At 48.4% G+C, this 18354-nt stretch overlaps 1 protein-coding gene across 1 annotated transcript in view; it reads left to right on the forward strand.

The window, feature by feature from the left end:
- The window catches only part of slit1a (slit homolog 1a), a 137111-nt gene that overhangs the window by 16045 nt on the left and 102712 nt on the right, over positions 1 to 18354 (forward strand). The window contains 3 exon segments of the mRNA XM_080449593.1: positions 3716 to 3787; positions 7533 to 7604; positions 9638 to 9709. Of these exon segments, the coding sequence (XP_080305719.1) occupies positions 3716 to 3787; positions 7533 to 7604; positions 9638 to 9709 (216 nt within the window).

Raw genomic sequence — 18354 nt, forward strand, 5'->3', positions numbered from 1 at the left:
TCTCTCTGTCTCTCTGTCTCTCTGTCTCTCTCCTCTCTCTTTCTTTCAAGTGTCTCTCCATCGCTCTTTCTTTATGTCCTATAATTCCTTGGGGCAACATCGGTTATGGCCACCCTGAAGACAATGCATTGGGAATCCAAATGTGTGTGTGCGTGCGTGTGCGTGTGCGTGTGCGTGTGCGTGCGTGCACGTGTGTGTGCACGTGTGTTTGTGCGCGCGTGTGTGTGTGTGTGTGTGTGACTGTGCGTAAGCACCTGTAATGAACAGAACATGTGTGTCCTGGACCTTGGGCTAATGAAGCTCACTCCATTATTTATTTCCCGTGGCCAGTTGTTCAGTCTGTCCATGCACCTGTGTACACACACACACACACACACACACACACACACACCGCCATCTGTCTATAATGACCACTCTCTTGTGTACTGCATAGCACTACAGTCCCTGGAGTGGTCATTAAGCAAAAGAAGGAGAGAGTGACTGACTCATAGAGAGAGAGTGAGAGAGAGAGAGGGAGATACGCCGCAAGCATAGGTCTCTCTGTCATCTTTGACTTTTTGGTTTTCATTTCTGAAGATTTCGTGTGTGTGCGTGTGCAAGTGCGGACGTGCGTGTGTCTTAGATGAGGCAAATCATGTTGTTCATGATATCATACTTGATTCCACTCTTTGCCAGCCTGACTCTGTATGGTTAACATTCTGTGTCATGTCTTGGGTTGCAATTTGCTTTATTTTGCACAAAATGTTCTCTCTTGGCCGAGTCCGCACCACATTGTGCCGAGTAACGAGCTCGGCTTCCCTTGCCGGAAAATGCATCGGCCACGGCTAAAACTTTGAGCTTCCGGCTCTCCGGAAATCTAGAGCGGAAGGAATGTTTACAAATGGTCGGGACGTACCGCGGGCTGCGGCAGCTGCAAAAAGTACCTCCTAATCAAATGTGATGTGATCGAATGTGCTGTTATTCAAAACATGTTCTGAATGATAAAAATACTGGGAGACACGCGTGTCTAGTATACCGAGTTCACTGACTTCGAAAAGGAGATTTATCATGGTTTTTCGAAGGCCTCCTACGCACTTGTTTGTTTAACCCATTGAGACCTGAAGCCGATTCTACACGTCTCCTAAATCTCAACAGTTTTCTGAAAAACGTATGTTTCTATATCAGTGGTGCTCAATCTTTTTCATGTCAAGGACCCCCAAAATGATATGTATTTGGCCGCGGACCCCCATCAAAATATTTAGTTCCAGGGACCCCCAGAAGCAACGATTTGAGTTAAAAATGTTCGCTTAAAAAATATATATATTCAAAGATTTGCACACATTTTCACGATTTTTCAAAAATAGCAGATCTACAAGCTCGTAGCGCGGCACTCGGTGCCGCGCTATGAGCTTGTATATCTGCTATTTTTGAATAGCCCAAAGTGTAAAATAATGCTTTTTAGCTCAAATCTAAAAATGACACAGTTCCAGGTCTTAATGGGTTAACCACTTGAAGCCCAGCGTCCATATTCTGGGCGGTGAAGAGATTTGGTGTAGACGGGAAAAGTGGTCAAAGTATAGTTGTAACTCTAGTCCAGTTCTCTAGACTACAGGGTTTAAAGTGTTTAAGCCACAACAGCAGCAGTGTGGTACTGGTACTGTACATTTCTCAATGCTAAAGCTATTGGTGAGGTTGTGCATGATTATTGGTCCCTGTTGAAAAAAATGCAAACTTATAGTTGGCCGATTTACTGTGGTCTTCTGTACACACACACTGAGGTTGAGCACTGCTGCCGCACAAAGAACCTGTTCAGCCCCTGTATCGCTCTTTAGAGGTTTTCCACTGGTTCCTCGCCTAGTTTAAGCACCTTTAAGGATTCGATATAGCACCATTTGATAAAGGTGCTAGGAGGCAGGAGGTGTACACTGTTAGCTCACTTCATTCTACGTGCTTAGCTGTCACAGCTCGTTGTACAGCTGTCAGCGTTCAAATTCCCTCCACCTCCCCGGCCTCCTCCCTGTGGCATTTTTCATACTGTATGTTAATAGTTGTTTCTGTGGATTGCACTGTGATTCTATGGATTGTACTATGATATGGGGTATCTTAAACTAAGCTCATGCAATTGAAAGGTTCAATGTAATGTTCATGTAATAACTGTATCTTATGCTCTGCTCCGGGGGGGGGGGGGGTTGTGATCGCAGATTCTGCGTCATGCTTGCTTAATCTGTAGTATCACAGGAGCAGAGTCACACCGCCAAACTGAATGCAATATCATTGCAATAAATGGTAAATGGTTCATCCTGCAGCTGAAGTGTCTAACTGAACTGCAGATAGTTTCACTGTATCATCACTATCATCAGTCAAAAAGGATGCATGACGAAAAGGTTCATTTTCAGCCTCGGGGTGGCTCACTATTATAGCCAGTTTAGAAAACCAAATGGCCAGTTCTAACCTTTTCCTCTTTATCTATTGTTCCCTGTCTTTTCCTCCCAGCCTCCAGTGAAAGCCTCCAGCTCTCAGCGGGGAAGCTGCAAACCGACCCGTTATATCCACACAGCACTTAGCTTTGTGGCCTCGTGGCCCAGCCCAAATCCCCACCAACCAACCGGCTCCTGGTTAATCCCCCCCTGCCAATGGTGGACTGAGGTAGCAGACAGACAGAGAGAGAGAGAGAGAGACAGGGAGCAAGGGAGAGGAGAGGAGGAGGGGTGGGTGCGTGAGAGGGATGAGGGCTGGGATAGAAAGACAAGCAGGCAGCTGAGATGTGGATCCCATTTTAATGGGGGGCCTCGCTCTCTGTTGGGGGCCCCGACAGTGTTGCCAGATTCTGCAAGAGAAATAAGCAACCAGGTTTATGAAACCAAGCCCAAAAAAAAAGGCAGACTATAAGGCCACATCAGCAACCTGTATCCATTGGATATTTGAAAATAGACGATTTACAAGCTCACAATGCGTCGCGATGCGACACATTGTGCGCTTGTAGATCTTGGGGGAAAAAAAAACTTTGAATATTTTATAACACAAATCTGGAATGGAGGTCCCTGGCACAAAATATTTTTAGATGATGGAGGTCCGTGGATAAATAGGCCTACCTTTTAATTTGGGGGGTTTCCTTGACATGAAAATGTTTGAGAACCAGTGGTTTAAACAACATTTAGGAAGAAAGCCCCAATAAGCAACTACAGTTTAGAAACAAGCCCAATATTTACAAGCAACTTTACAGAAAAACAAGCCCAGAGTCGCTTATAATAAGTAGACATGGCAACACTGGACCCCGGTAGAATTGGAGCTGTGGGTAAACTTCCCTTTTGAGACACGGTTTTATATCCTCCATCCTGCGAGGCCATGTGTAGATGTCAAACATGCTAATGTAACAGAATTTCATAGACACATCAGTGCTGAAAGAAGGCCAGAGATTCTTCTTTAACACGCATTACGGCTTATGGCCTGCAGCCTGGGGCATTGTGTGTGTGTGTGTGTGTGTGTGTGTGTGTGTGTGTGTGTGTGTGTGTGTGCGTGTGCGCGTGTGTGTGCGTGCATGCGCGCGCGCACGCGCTCTTACACTTGAACACGTCTCGTAATGTGGTTGTAATGTGGCAACATAAAATCGTGACTCGGGTATCAATGCAAGAAGTCGTCTCTGTGTCACTGATTTCTCAGTTAGTCACCGGGCTTAGCAGGCCCAGAGGGAGAATCAAGATTAATTATTAATTTCTGTGTGTGTCTGTGTTTGCAGGGAGCTGAATGGGAACAATCTCACACGGATCACCAAGAGCGACTTCGCTGGCCTCAAGTACCTCCGTGTTCTGTAAGTATAATCGCCTTTGTGTTTTATGAGCTTTCTTTCGTGTGTCCGCATCATGCTTGTGTGTGTATTTTTGTGACTGTGACTGTGTCCGTCTGTATGTGTCAGTGTGTGCGCGTGCAGTGCACACGTGTGTCTGCGTGCGTGCACACGGCGTGTCTGTTTATGTAAATACTCTCATGCACCCGGCGTGTTTCTGCGGAACCTGCTGGAAATGTTCAAATTAGCATGCACACAGTGAAGTGGCCATGTCATTTTTAAAGAGCACCCCTTCAGAGTACATTAGAGCTGCTGAGAGACTGCAGTTATACTGACATAATGGACTCCCGCACAATTCTGTCTACTGTAGTGGCTCTTATAATCCTCTCTCTCTCTCTCTCACACACACACACTCACACTCACACACACACACACACACACACACACACACACACACACACACACACACACACACACACACACACACACACACACACACACACACAGTGGCCATGGACGTAAGCCTCGCTTCTAAATAGGCCCTCAACAACAGTTAACACACACAGCCGAAGTACTTACTCTGCGGGTGAAATTAAACAGCACTTGTGACTTCGGATGACAGTGTTAAAAGTGTCTGTAAAAGTGTATATGTGTGTGTGTCTGTGTGTGCCTGTGCGTGGGAGTGCACACTCACGAATAGTGCCGTAGGTTTTTAACCACTTTAACCCTATACTTAGTCAACCGGAGCCCCCCAGGGCTGTATCGTAGGCCACCTCCTGTTTTCGCTCTACACTAAATATCTTTGGCGAAAGTAGCAAATCTACAAGCTCACGTCACAACGCGTTGTTGTAGTGAGCTTGTAGACTTGCTATTTTGCACCAAACTTTGCCCCCAGAACAGGGACGCTAGGGTTCAAGTGGTTTTAAAAGCACAGGGGGAGGAAGCAGCACACACACACACACACACACACACACACACACTCACGGACGTGTTTTGGATGTAATGCGAGCCCAACAAAATTCCTGCTGCCCAGCAAAGCCCAGACTCTTTTAGAGTTTTATCATTAGACGCAGGCCAACCCCCCCCCCCCCCCACCATGCCTGCCCATTACGCCCCCCCCCCCCTGTCTTGTCCTGTCCTGTCCTCCCCTTGTTTCCTCAATTCAACCTTCTTTTTCTACCAGCGACGCCTCCCTCCCTCCCTCCCTCCCGTCCACCCACCCGCCCCCACTCACCGCCAGAGGGACCTCCAGAAGCAAAAGACTTAGGATATATATATATATATATATATATATATTCAAAAATGTGCACACATTTTCACAATTTCTCTAAACAAATAGCAGATCTACAAAAAATGGTTAAAATGATTGTGTGACCCTATATTAACCACTTTAGCTGGGGACCCGCCGGAACCCCTCCAAGAACCCCTCCTCTATACCTCCACATGGCTTCGTCTGTCGGTGCACCACCACCACCTCCTCCTCCTCCTCCTCCTCCTGGAGGTTACATGCCTCCACGTTGCCAGCTTGTCACCGCCAAGTAGGGAGGAAACTGCTCCTTGCAGCGTTGCTAAACACAGAACCCCTCCTCCCCTCCCCCGGACTGTAAAAACCCCTGCACCGCTCTCCAGCCAACACACACACACACACACACACACACACACACACACACACACACACACACACACACACACACACACACACACACACACACACACACACACACACACACACACACACACACACACACACACACACACACACACACACACACACTGTGTCTGCCAGTGTGTATATTGGGGAAGGGCACGACCCTTGTAGGTCAACAACAGCATTGAAGAAGACTAACAGTGGGGTTGACTTTCGACCCCGTTGACCCACGGGTGACCCTTAGGCAAGACATGGCAGGATTCACAGGAAGAGAGGTGTGTCCTTACAGTCAACCAGCAACCTGTCAGTCTAAAAAGGAAAGCCAGCTGATTTATATCATCACCGTTCTGTCTGTCTGTCTCTCTGTCTGTCTGTCGATCTGACTCGTCTGGTTAGCTGTCTGTTTGTCTGGCTGGCTATCTGGCTTGTCTGTCTGTCTGTCTGTCTGTCTGTCTGTCTGTCTGTCTGTCTGTCTGTCTGTCTGTCTGTCTGTCTGTCTGTCTGTCTGTCTGGTCTATTCTACCTTATGTGTGAGATTTGCAAATCAGTTGAAAGGTCAGAAAAAGTGTAGGTAGGCCATTGACCACATCATACACATGAACATGCTGCCCACTTGACTTGGTTTCACATGCAACACACGCCGACAGACGAGAGTGAAAAGAGGACACGCCAACTGTTGAAAACTTAAAAGTTAAGAGAGAGAAGGAAATAAGACCTACCGGAGAGATTAAAAGCCACAGGAAAAGTTCTCTCCACTCAGAGGCAGCGCTCTTATATTTCACCCCCATCTAAATTCATGAGACGGATTTGAATTGCAGTTCTCTCTCTATATTTATGGAGTGCGAACAATGATTAGCATTTATATTCGACGACGAGGGGGAAGAGAAGTTGAACAGACTGCTGAGTCGCAGCGTGGCGCGGGCACCTCGCTCCGCAGCAGACCGGAGGGGTCGCCTGCCTGCCTTCAACACAGAACAGTTGTATACGTAATGAAGGAAGGCTCTTGTTGCTTCAAAAAGCCTTGGAAAGGATCTCTCTCCCTCTCGACCTCGTCGTGTTGTTGTAACACTTTCAAAAAACCAATCCAAGGCTTTTCGGTGCGTTAGCTTTGGCAGCGCAGGTAAGGAAAAGAAGTGTGTGCGTGTTGTGTATGTGTGTGTGCGTGTGCACACGTGCTTGCACGCACGCATTCTCCCTTGCACAAACACGCACTCATACACACACGTGCATGTACTTGTTTGTGCGCAACGATTGTGTTGTTTTTCGGCTGCACGCGAGTTTGAAGCTTGCAGCGTTGATTCAATCCAGGCGTACTGTGCAAAACACGCACACACACGCACAGTCGCACACACACACACACACACACACACACACACACACACACACACACACACACACACACACACACACACACACACACACACACACACACACACAGAACCTTATTTCCCTTGATTGTGCCAGTTCTAAAGCATTGGAGCTGCTGGCCTCCCTCTTCCCTCACAGACTCGCAGACTCTCTGACCTGTTGCCCACCCTTGGACTTCCCCCTCCGCCTGCCTTCTAAACCTAGCGGACCACACTAGAACCCAGGCCTGTCTCTCTTTCTCTCTCTCTCTCCCTCTCCCTCCCCCAGCCACCTTAGGAAACTCTTTTCCTGGCTGCCATCCCTGCTTCCCATTCGCCAAGATTCCACACCGTGCCCCCAGACCACCGCACCACTGCCCTGTGTGTGTGTGTGTGTGTGTGTGTGTGTGTGTGTGTTTGTGCGTGTGCGTGTGCGTGTGCGTGTGCGTGTGCGTGTGAGGTGTTGAATCTCCTGCAGCCACCTTGAGTACACATGCTACAAGGACTCTCGCCACACAAACAGCCCCCAGCCTCAACACTTGTGTTAAAAACACACAGCAAACCTTCCAGAAGACATAACGAATCAAAGAATGTCCATCATCACACATACTAGTGTCTGAATGTCTCTCTCTCTCTCGTTTTCCCTTTTTTGTTTCTCTCTGTCTCTCTTTCTCCATTTCTCTCTCTCACTGTCTTTGTCTCTCTCTTTTTCTTTGTCTCATTCTCTCATTCTCTCTCTCTCTCTCTCTCTCTCTCTCTCTCTCTCTCTCTGCAGACAGTTGATGGAGAACCAGATTGGGGTGGTTGAGCGTGGAGCCTTTGATGACATGAAGGAACTGGAGAGGCTGTGAGTATAGTAGAACCTCGCCGGGATTTTAAGCCTGATTTACACTTAGTTGCACGCTGGTGCTGCATGCCGTAAATAGCAGATATGCAAGCTCACAGCGTGTCACGAATGTGACGCGTTGTGAGCTTGTAGATCTGCTATTTACATGAACACGACACCGGCACGAAACAAAGTATAATTGAGTCTTTTAGACGAGCTCCGCAGACCAAAACAAAAAACAAAAAAACATTTTCTCTGTCTTGGGTTCATTCCATTTAATTTTGGCCAAAATTCACACACCCTCCACCCAATAACGCTGAATACCCCCCCCCCCCCCCCCCCAAAAAAAACTGAACAGAACAACCAGCAACGATTAGAAACGCCAGCAGAGATTTATGTTTTTTTTGCACAGTGTGATGAGACTAACAGATGAGACGAGTCGACTGTTGAGTGCATGCCGCCACTGGACAGGGGCTTGAGCTCACTTTCGCTGCCATTCCGTCGTGGTCGGTCGGTGCTGAGAGGGGTATGGCGCGGGCCGGGGTTTGTTACGTTAACTGTCCACCAGGAGTGCCCACAGTGGGAAATGTGGATCCACAATTACACATTCAGTAAAAATCCTCAGTTTTAGTCAATCCATTTCCAACTCTGACAGGGTACAAATGTAACCAAACGGACCCTTATTACGTGTCTGTTTGGTTACATTTGTACCCTCTAGAGTCAAATTTAACATCTGGTCTGCACCAGGGCTGCACCAGGGCCGGCTTGTAAACAGCCCGGAAAAAACACACAAGACAAACAACACTCCACCGCACCTCGGCCCCCGCTCATTAGCAAATCAATAGTGCCGCACCCACATTGGGAAAACGTGCGCGGCAGATGACTTTCCGCGGGTGTTTGTGTCGGCTAGTGTTGTACCAAGCGTCTGCTTGCTGATCTGGAACAGTTGCGGTTCTAACGTTTACATTCGCTAAACTCTGAGGTGCTTGCATGGCTGCCTTTTCACACCAGCCCCCCCCCCCCCCCCCCGCGCGTAATATCCCGCTGATGCAAAACATTGGCTAGACGTGCACATGTGCCAGACCGATGTGGAAACCAAGCGGACCCATGTTCTCTGATGTAACCAAAAAAGAAAGGGAAAAAAGCCACTAAAACCCAACCGCACCGGCAGGTACTACAGTTCAGCGCGAACACACCAGTTAGAGGCCATTAATGCCCATTACGGCTCTAAATCTCTATCCCCGGCTGGCTAAGCTCGCCCCTCTCTGTGTATACAGTCCGTGGGCACAGCGCCCAACATCTGTCTGAATGTGTCTGAAGGCATGGCAGCGGCATGCCTTCCCAGATCATCCTCCTCTCTGGCCCCCGTTCTGCCCCGGCCACAGCCATTCACTCCCATGTGCCATCAATGGGCCATTCAGAGAGGGGAGAGGGAGCTGTGGTTTCCAACAGATTAGCAACAGTCTGTTCCTCGTTGGCTTCATTGTCGTATTTGCATAAAGCTCCGCCGGTCTTGGACATTAGTTGTTTGACATCGACAGGAGATCTGGTGCCAAGGCCCGAGCCCAGGCGAAGTCGCCTCAGGCTATGAACAGGCTCATCCTGTAATGGGTGTTTAGAAGCATGTTGTTTCGATTGCTCACTGCAGATACGATCACTGCTCACCCCCGGCATAACCGATGGATCTTGTTAGGTTGTTTTAAATGGTGAGCATGGGAAAGATCAACATGGGCACCGAATTCCACTGGGCGCTGCACTATAATTTAACTGCACGCCGATAATTTACTGCACTGTCTCCCTGACTAGCAGTTTAATTCCCCTGAACTTTCAGTTGGATATTTATGTGACACTGAGCACAGCGCTGAAATATAATAGCCCCCGGCTAAGCTGATTCTACAGCAGCTAGCAGAAATGAACACAAACACGCTCACACAAAACACTGACGCATACACACACGCGCACGCTCAAGCACAAGCTGGTGTGACTGTGCATGCCGTGTACACACTTACAGTATCACTCACTGGTTGTATGTTGTATGTTTTCCCTGCTTCCAGGCGTCTGAACCGAAATCAGATTCTGCAACTTCCAGAGTTACTGTTTCAGAAGAACCCTGCCCTGTCCCGACTGTAAGTACTACACTTATTATCTTTTTGGCCGGAGTTGGCCTGCACACCCACTCTCTGTCTGTCAGCACACACACACAAACGATCTGTTTATTAGGGCCTAAATCTCCCTGTACCTCACTTTCCTGTTTACTCCCTCCTTCTTATTATTTAATTGGATGTATCTCTTAACCCCCATCTGATAATCTTTAATTACACAAATCCACAGAGGATCTTTCCACCTTTTTCCTCAAGGCAAAGTTTTTAAATCCGTGTTGAAATTGTTCATGGGCTTCAGTTTGTTTGTTTCGGTTAAAATTTCAAATTAAAGAACAATTAGAATCTAATTAAATAGAACACTCTGGGATCTCACCGGGTTCTCATTAACGAGCTCCTCCATCAAACGAGACAGGGTTTGTGTGTGTAATGTGTATCCTGCCTATTATTTATTACGCACGTGAGAAAGTAGACAAGAATGAGTGGAAATTCTCCATTGCCAAGTCATCTGGCAGATTCTCTGCGCTCTTCTTGTCCGTCGGTGTCGTGAGTCTGCTGGTGACGGGGTGTCGGTGTGATTGGCAGTACTTATGAAGCAGAATTGAATGGGGGGACATTCGACTCTGAGCTGTTATCCAGGTGAAAAGGATGTCTGTGTCGCTTAATGAGGGCCCATTTTATGTCACTGGAGAGGTCCCCGAAGCTCCGCGGGCCAAAGGAATCGTATACCTCCTTTATTATGAGTGTGAGGTTCATCGCATGCATGTCTTCATTCCGTTTCCACTGGCGAAGGCCAGGCCAGACTCATTGTTACAGCGGCGCACACCCACTCTCACATGCCTGCTCCGCATGCAGCGTGACCATCCCAGGGTAATCGGTTAGAGAGAGGTGGAGAGGTTGTCTGGGAATCGGCAGATCACCGGTTCACCCCTCTCGGCCTGCCCGGTGTACGTGTTGAAGTGTCCCTGAGCAAGACACTTCATGCCCGATTCATACTTTGTGGTATGATGAGAGTCACACGCTGAAAATAGCAGATATTTTAAGTTCACAGCATGTCACAGATGTGACGGATTGTGAGCTTGTAGATCTGCTATCTTCAGTCCACGATGCCATTGCACGATGAAGCATTAATTGGGCTAAACTCTCTCTCTCTCTCTCTCTCTCTCTCTCTCTCTCTCTCTCTCTCTCTCTCTCTCTCTCTCTCTCTCTCTCCCCCCCATCTGAACAGCCATCAGCTGGATGAGGCTGTAAAAGTAATTTCCCCTCCTCCAGGGACCAGAACATGCTCCCTTTCCTAAGCGCTAAACTTTTACTCCCGTCCAAAAGGATAATTAGTTGCCTGCTGGTCATTCAGGCTCCCTGTTTTCCGGTTTAGGTTACCTGAAGGTAGCGTCTGGGAATAATGTCAACGCGTGACACGGAAAAATAATTTCCCCCCATGATCCCAAACGTCACCTCCGCCATCTGCTGACCTCTCTCTGATCTTAAAAGCCACCTTGAGGGCTGTGTCTCTGCCTTAACAGCTCTGTCTCGGTCGTCCCCTATCATTATCCATAGAGCTTTCAGTTTTAAAAGCATCATCGTCGTCACTCTGAGAGAGAGAGAGAGAGAGAGGCTGGCCTGCCTCACGTGGACTGTCCGCGTCAGGATAACACTTAACGCTGAGCAGCACTGGCTGTCTGGTGTGTCTAGCCCGGAGCAGACACAGAGCAGACTCAGGCCATTCCAGACCAGAGGATGGCCTTGAACAACAGTGATTAGTCCATCTGGAACAGCGAGGGCTCTGCCAACAACCAGAGGAATTGTGCAAACACAGCCCTCCTCCTGTTTCGTCCAATCTTCACTTCACGCTCATTATATCCCGACCCCCGCCACTGCCTCCTCCTCCTCGGCCACGTTCTGGAGAATGAGACTTTTGTTTAACGTCGGGCCGTAATCGATTCGCTATGTGTCCGGCGTACACTCGCTCATTTGTTCTTCTGTGTCCTTGGCTGGGATGAAAGGAAACCATAATGAAGCTTTTCAGGTGTAGAAGCAACACGTTGCTCTCCTCTAAGAGTTAAACAAACGTTCTCGAAGCACCGCGATTGAAGGTGAAAGGATTGCAAACGTTGCGGTTCCTACAGATACCTTCTAGATTGACGGAGAGTGTTGTCTATATCTTGGTTAAAACCCATTTAGACCTGAGGCCGATTCTGCTAATGCCTCCTAAATCAGTAGTTCTCAAACTTTTTTGTAATTCAAAAACACCTGAAAACATTTTCAGATGTACAAGCTTGCAGCGCGGCACAAAGTGATGCGCTGTGAGCTTGTATATCTGCTATTTTTTAATTGCAACACTAAAATCTACATTGACACAGATGCTTTCCCGGTTTTAATGGGTTAACCTCTGACCCCTGGCCCTTGGAAAGACTACGGGTCTGGTTAGCAGAGAATCAGGGATCCCAAGGACAAGACTAAAGCCCTTTGCCTAATGTGTCTAAACTTAATTCCTAAGCAGTGTGTCTGGGCCACACCACGGGTTCTGGTTCCAGACTGATGTGGTTAGGTTACACACAGCCCTGTCTCACTCCCGCCAACGGCTTTTAATGGACTTAAAAGGCTCTCGGCTCCCTAAGGAAGACTTGCACTGGTATTCCGCTATTCCTTGTGTGGGACTGTGTGTGTGCGTGGGTGGGGGGTGCATAGGTCTGTGCCTTTGCACTTGCTCTAAGTGCTCACAGGGGCTTGTTAGGGTCTGTCTTTAATGGTCTTAACAAGGGAGGTTAATGGGAAACCCCGATGCCCTCAGGTGGAGTGCTAACCCAGATGGTTCCTCTTCTCTTGGTTGGAGAATTAATTGGCCCTCTCGCTGTCTCTCTCTCTCTCTCTCTCTCTCTCTCTTTCTCTCTCTCTCTCTCTCTCTCTCTCTCTCTGTACTCTTCCCTCTCTTTTCTGCCCATGTCTCTGTCTCTTGTCTTTGACTCCACGTGTTTGGAAAGCGACTTGATCGTTACACAATGCCTGTCAGTCTCAGTTATCCTGCTGAGATGACAGACAGACAGACAGACAGACAGACAGACAGACAGACAGACAGACAGACAGACAGACAGACAGACAGACAGACAGGACAAGACAGATGGACACTGACATAAGGTGCATAAAGCAGACAGACAGACGGACGGACACTCGGACAGTAAGGAAGACAGAAGGACAGCCGACAGGCAGACAGCCAGGAGGTCAAGCAGGACACAGGGAATGCAGTAGATAGTGGTTCTCAAAGGGGGGAAAACCCTATTTTCGAAGAAATCTTGAAAAATCTTGATAAATTGTGAATAATTTTGAACTTTTGTAACACATGGTGTTCTCTTATGGGGTTCCCTGGCATAACATCTTTCCATATAGGGAGGGGGCGGCCACCGAGAAGGCCCTGTCGCCCCAGGTCTGTTTCTTTGTCTTGGGCATGTCCAGGAGGTTGGCATCACCCGACCAGATAGGCAGCGGGAAGCCTGGTTGTTGAGGGTCTTGTAGGTGGTGATCAGTGTCTTGAAATCTATTCTTTGTTTGACTGGGAGCCAGTGAAGGTCACGGAGAACTGGTGTGATGTGGTCCCTGGATCGGGTTCTGGTGAGCAGGCGGGCGTTTCGTACATACTAACTCGTACAGGAAGCAGCTATAGCTGAGTTCATAAAAGGCTGTGTGGGGCTAAATGAGCAGAGGACTGTGGTGTTGTTGGGTTGGTTTTAAAGACTCCACACTGCCATGCAGTCATTAAGCCAGCCAGCCAGGGTAATGAGGAGGTTTCACTACAAAGAGACCACGGCAAATTAGAGCAGAGTGCCGTTAGCAGAGAATGGAGAGCTGAAAAAGCTTTGAGAGTCGACACTGTCGTTGTTCTGAACACAACAAAAAAATAAGAAGGGGTGTGTGTGTGTGTGTGTGTGTGTGTGTGTGTGTGTGTGTGTGTGTGTGTGTGTGTGTGTGTGTGTGTGTGTGTGTGTGTGTGTGTGTGTGTGTGTGTGTGTGGGGGTGTGTGGGGGTGTGTGTGTGTGTGTGTGTGTGTGTGTGTGTGGGTGTGTCTGTGTGTGTGTGTGTGTGTGTGTGTCTGTGTGTGTGTCTGTGTCTGAACTGTAGCCAGTGGTGGACAGGTACATTTACTTTAGTACTGTTACTGAGGTAAATTTTTTGAGTATTTGTTTCTGTCTTTTGCAAGCTGATGAATTGCACTCCGCTACATTTCAAATAGAAATGTTGTACTTTTGACTCCACTGCATTTCTAGGAAGGGACTCTTGGGACCGAAACCTCAGGTCTAAATGGGTTAGAGTACTATTTATGCATCTTCCCTAATGCCTAACCTTTGTGGTTGTTTATACATGCACATGGTTGTGCATGAATAAAGGCCTTCTGGTCGTACCCAAGTCCAGACTCAAAACCAAGGACGACCGGGACTTTGCAGTGGTTGCTCCCACTCCCACTTAGTTTCATGAAGTTTTAGTCTTTATCTGTGCTGGTTAATGCTTTTGTTGTAATGTGATACCTCTAATTGCACTTTATAAATAAAGTTTACTTACTTACTTACATCCTGTACCGGAAATAGCCTCACCTCTTAACATGCACGGTACGGGGGGTGGGAGTGGCGAGGCACAGCATCGCACCCAGCTGGCACTGTGCTGTGCTGGGTCCTGGAGGTTAACCCCTAACTACCCGCACCAGCCCCTCCCTCCCTTCACCTCCCCACCCCCGCCACCACCACTCTCGTTCCCCTCGCCCCCCCCCGAGAGATAAGAGAGACGCAGAGGCTTGCTGAAAGGAAGACGGGGGAAGATAATTGGAGCCGATTGGAGTTGATTAGAGATTATTAGAGACGGTTAGAGTCGCTCAGAGCAGCCGGTGATTGATGGCACCGCCGCCGAAGCCAATCGGTCAACGGGAAGCGGGGCGCGGGGGCGGGCCAGGTTCGGCGGCGGGCGGCAGCGCGGGACGTTGGCAAACAATAACGGTAGAGGATAGAGTTGCATCCATCATTGTTAACGACCTGTCCCCCCCACCTTCCTTTTCTCCTTCTCTATTGATGCCCCCCCTTTTGCCTGCAGTTGGGATCTGTAATCTACCACTCCTTGTCTGTAATTAGCGCCTGTTCACAGTGGGAGAGCAGAAGGAAGGAAGGATGGTGAGAGAGAGAGAGAGAGAGAGAGAGAGAGAGAGATAGAGGTGAATAGAGTGGAGTGTATTAGAGTGTGTGTGTGTGTGTGTGTGTGTGTGTGTGTGTGTGTGTGTGTGTGTGTGTGTGTGTGTGTGTGTGTGTGTGTGTGTGTGTGTGTGTGTGTGTGTGTGTGTGTGTGTGTGTGTGTGTGTGTGTACTCGTGAGGGCCAAAATGTCCCCCACACAAGTACAGTAGAATTTGAAAATATACATTGTGAGGGCCATTTTCCTGGCCCTCACATGATAAATGTTTTTTTTTTTTTTTTTTTTGTATGGTTAAAACAGATTTGGGGAGCCAAGGCTTACTATTAGGAAAAGATTTAGGTTGGGATTAGGATGAGTCATTTAGAGGTTAGGTTGTAGTAGTTGTTGAGGTTCGTGTTATACCTGATTTATGCCGTCCTCACGAGTATAAATGGTCCTCACAAGTATAGTAACCTGTGTGTGCGTGTGTGGGGGTGTGTGCGTGCGTGTGTGTGTGTGTGTGTGTGTGTGTGTGTGTGTGTGTGTGTGTGTGTGTGTGTGTGTGTGTGTGTGGTGTGTGTGTGTGTGTGTGTGTGTGTGTGTGTGTGTGTGTGATAACTGGCCCAAGGGAACGGCATCTGGTTTGAACTGGGGGGTGGGGGTTGCATATTCGCGGCAGGTTGCCCGTTGCTGCCGACAAACAAACAAACAAACATGCAGCATCCGCGCCGACAGTGTCTTGTTTGATTGGGCACCGCTCGCTCACGCCAACAGTGTTGTTTGGATAGGCAGCGCTTGTGATGTGGCGATGGGGAGGTCGAGGTAAGGCAGGGTGGGTGGTGGGGAGGTCGAGGTGAGCCAAGGTGAGTGGTGGTGACAGCGGTGAGAGGATTTTGCAAGAGAAACAAGCAACCAGGTCTATGAGAACAAGCCCAAAACAAGCGACTAATAGGATCTACAAGCTAAACTAAAACCTTGACAAAAATGTAAAGAAATGTGGAATGTTTTTTAAACATTTTAACAACACAAATCGGGGACGGGGTTCCCTGGCACAAAATATTTTCAGATGAAGGGGGGAAGGGGTCCATGGATAACTACATACTAATTTGGGGTTCCTTGATGTGAAAATGTTTAGGAAATTAGGAAGCAAGCCCAAATGAGCATCTACACTTTGGAAACATGCCCAAGAAAAAAACCACAACTACCAGCATATTACAAGTTACTATAGAAAAACAAGCCCAAAATTGCTTATAATAGGCGGACTTGGCAACACTTGGAGAGGAGGTGTTCCATTTAGTAGCACCATGGGAGGTATGAGATAAGAGAGTGTGGGGGGGGGTGGGGGCGTGGCGAGGGGGCGGGGCAGGAAGAGAGGGGGTGGACAGGGTGTGGTTCGAACCACACTCTGGGGGGGCTCGAGGAGTGGTGGTGGTGGGAGTGTCTCGTCTCTTCCTTTGAGATTCGTCCCTCTCTCTTTCTCTCTCTCTCTTCACACTCGAGTTTCCGTGCTAATGCTTGACGACTGATGTACACAAAACCAAAACACACACACCCACACTGGTGTGTGTTGTGTGTGTGTGTGTGTGTGTGTAGAACACTGGGTAAGAACGCACACAGTAACGCTACACATCCACACAGCGAGGACAAGAGAGAGAGAGAGAGAGAGAGAGAGAGTAGAATAACACTAATTAAACACAAACAGACACACGGAATAACAGCATAATTGCACCTCTCTGTGCTAATGTGTGGATGGCAGGCATGCACCAGGGATTACGTTCTTTTTATACGGCTATTTCGGGAGATAAAAGAGGCTGTGCTCTAAGTATGTGTTGAAGCTCTCATGTGTTTGTGTTGGAGGGCTGCTGTGTTTTCGGTCTTGCCTCGGAAGTTGTGCTGATCGGACGCACGGCGGTGTCGCGCGCCAAAAATAGCCGATCCACAAGCTCGCGATGCGCTGCGTGGCTACAGCGTTGTGAGCTTGTAGATCCGCTGTTTTGTGGCATTTGGATATTTGTGGGCCGCAATTGTGCCGCACCGCTGAGAGATGAAGGACTTTATTCGGGAGCTCTGAAATTAATGAATAACCTGCCGCATCAGCAAAGCCATCCATTATACGATCTTCCATCTCACTTATCTCGGTTATTGTTGACTGTTTCCAGAGTAATTCCCCAGACGCGTTAGGATGTTTTACATTCTTTTGAGGCCTGTGATGTAAGAGTGCATGCTGCTGACTGAGCCCTGGTGCTGATGAATGTCTTCCGTGTTGCAGGAGAAATGAGTTTCTTACAGCGTTTAACTTTGTGTTGCGTATGAACTTCAACCACACACTGATGTGAATGTTGTTGTTGTTTTTTTTCTTCAGTCCCTTGACTCCCTGTGTGTGCGTGCGTGCGTGCGTGTGTGTGTGTGTGTGTGCTTGGCAGGCTGTTAATGGCCTAGGCTGGTCTTGTCGTTTCCTTTTCTTTTTGTCCTTGGTGATGAATGACCTGCCTCTCTCTCTCTCTCTCTCTCACTCAGGGGACCACTAGGGCCCCCTGCTTGGCAGCGGTCCCTATAGCAACCTGTCTTCATCAGGAGGTGGCTGGCTGTGCCATCGGGGTGGCAGATTTCCTGATCTCCAGTCCCACTCGGCCTGTGACAGTGTGTAAACAGCGGCTGTAAGGGGAGACATAGTAACGACTCAGTAAACTGGACCTGAGTTGTCTCCGTACTTGGGCCGCATTTTTTTTTCTGTCTACACCAAATCTCTTTGCCAAAAAACATCCAATCTACAAGCTCACAACGCGTTCCTGTTCCTGGGGGGGGGGGGGAGCGAACATTTGTCAACAATAGCTGATCTACAAGCATTGGGAGGTTGTACTGTAGATCAGCTATTTTCAGCAGAGATTGTAGTAGAAATGGGGGGGGGGAGAAATCTGCAGACCAAGTATAGAGCTCTGGGGGACACCGGTGAACTAAGTAGGGTTTGAAAGTGACTTTGACAGAGAATCAGCACGGTAAAATCTGGAGTGTTAATTTAACTCTGAGAGTGTACAAATGGGTCCAGTTTAGTCCTATGTAGATACACTCTCTGACTTACAGACACTTGCCGGTATACATTCGGTTCCATTTTTACTCCCTCGGCAAAAGGCTGATGATGATTTGAGGGCGATTCGAAATAGACTCACGGCCGTGTACCTGACCGCGCGCCGGGATAGCCGTAACCAAACCTCACCTCGCGCCCCCCTCCCCCTACGTGCCCTAGCTCCATGTCCTTGTCAGCTGGTAAAAGTGGCTTTTACGGCTTGTCGCTGTTTTTCTTTACGATGTTACGGACCGTGTCTGAGGGAGAAACACAGACCAAACCATCTGAGGGTGAGCAGGAAGCCAAAAGGGGGTAATTTAAAAACCACTCCGCCATCTGAAATATTCACAACCCACAGGCGCAGAGAGAGAGGGAGAGAGGAGAAGATGGAGGGATTGGACAGAAAGTTGAGAAAAGAGTGGTGGTGGACAAAGTATATACTCAAGTAAATACTCAAGTAT

The sequence above is a fragment of the Gymnoscopelus braueri genome, assembly GCF_963280865.1.
Source record: "Gymnoscopelus braueri genome assembly, chromosome: 14".
NCBI lineage: Eukaryota > Metazoa > Chordata > Actinopteri > Myctophiformes > Myctophidae > Gymnoscopelus > Gymnoscopelus braueri.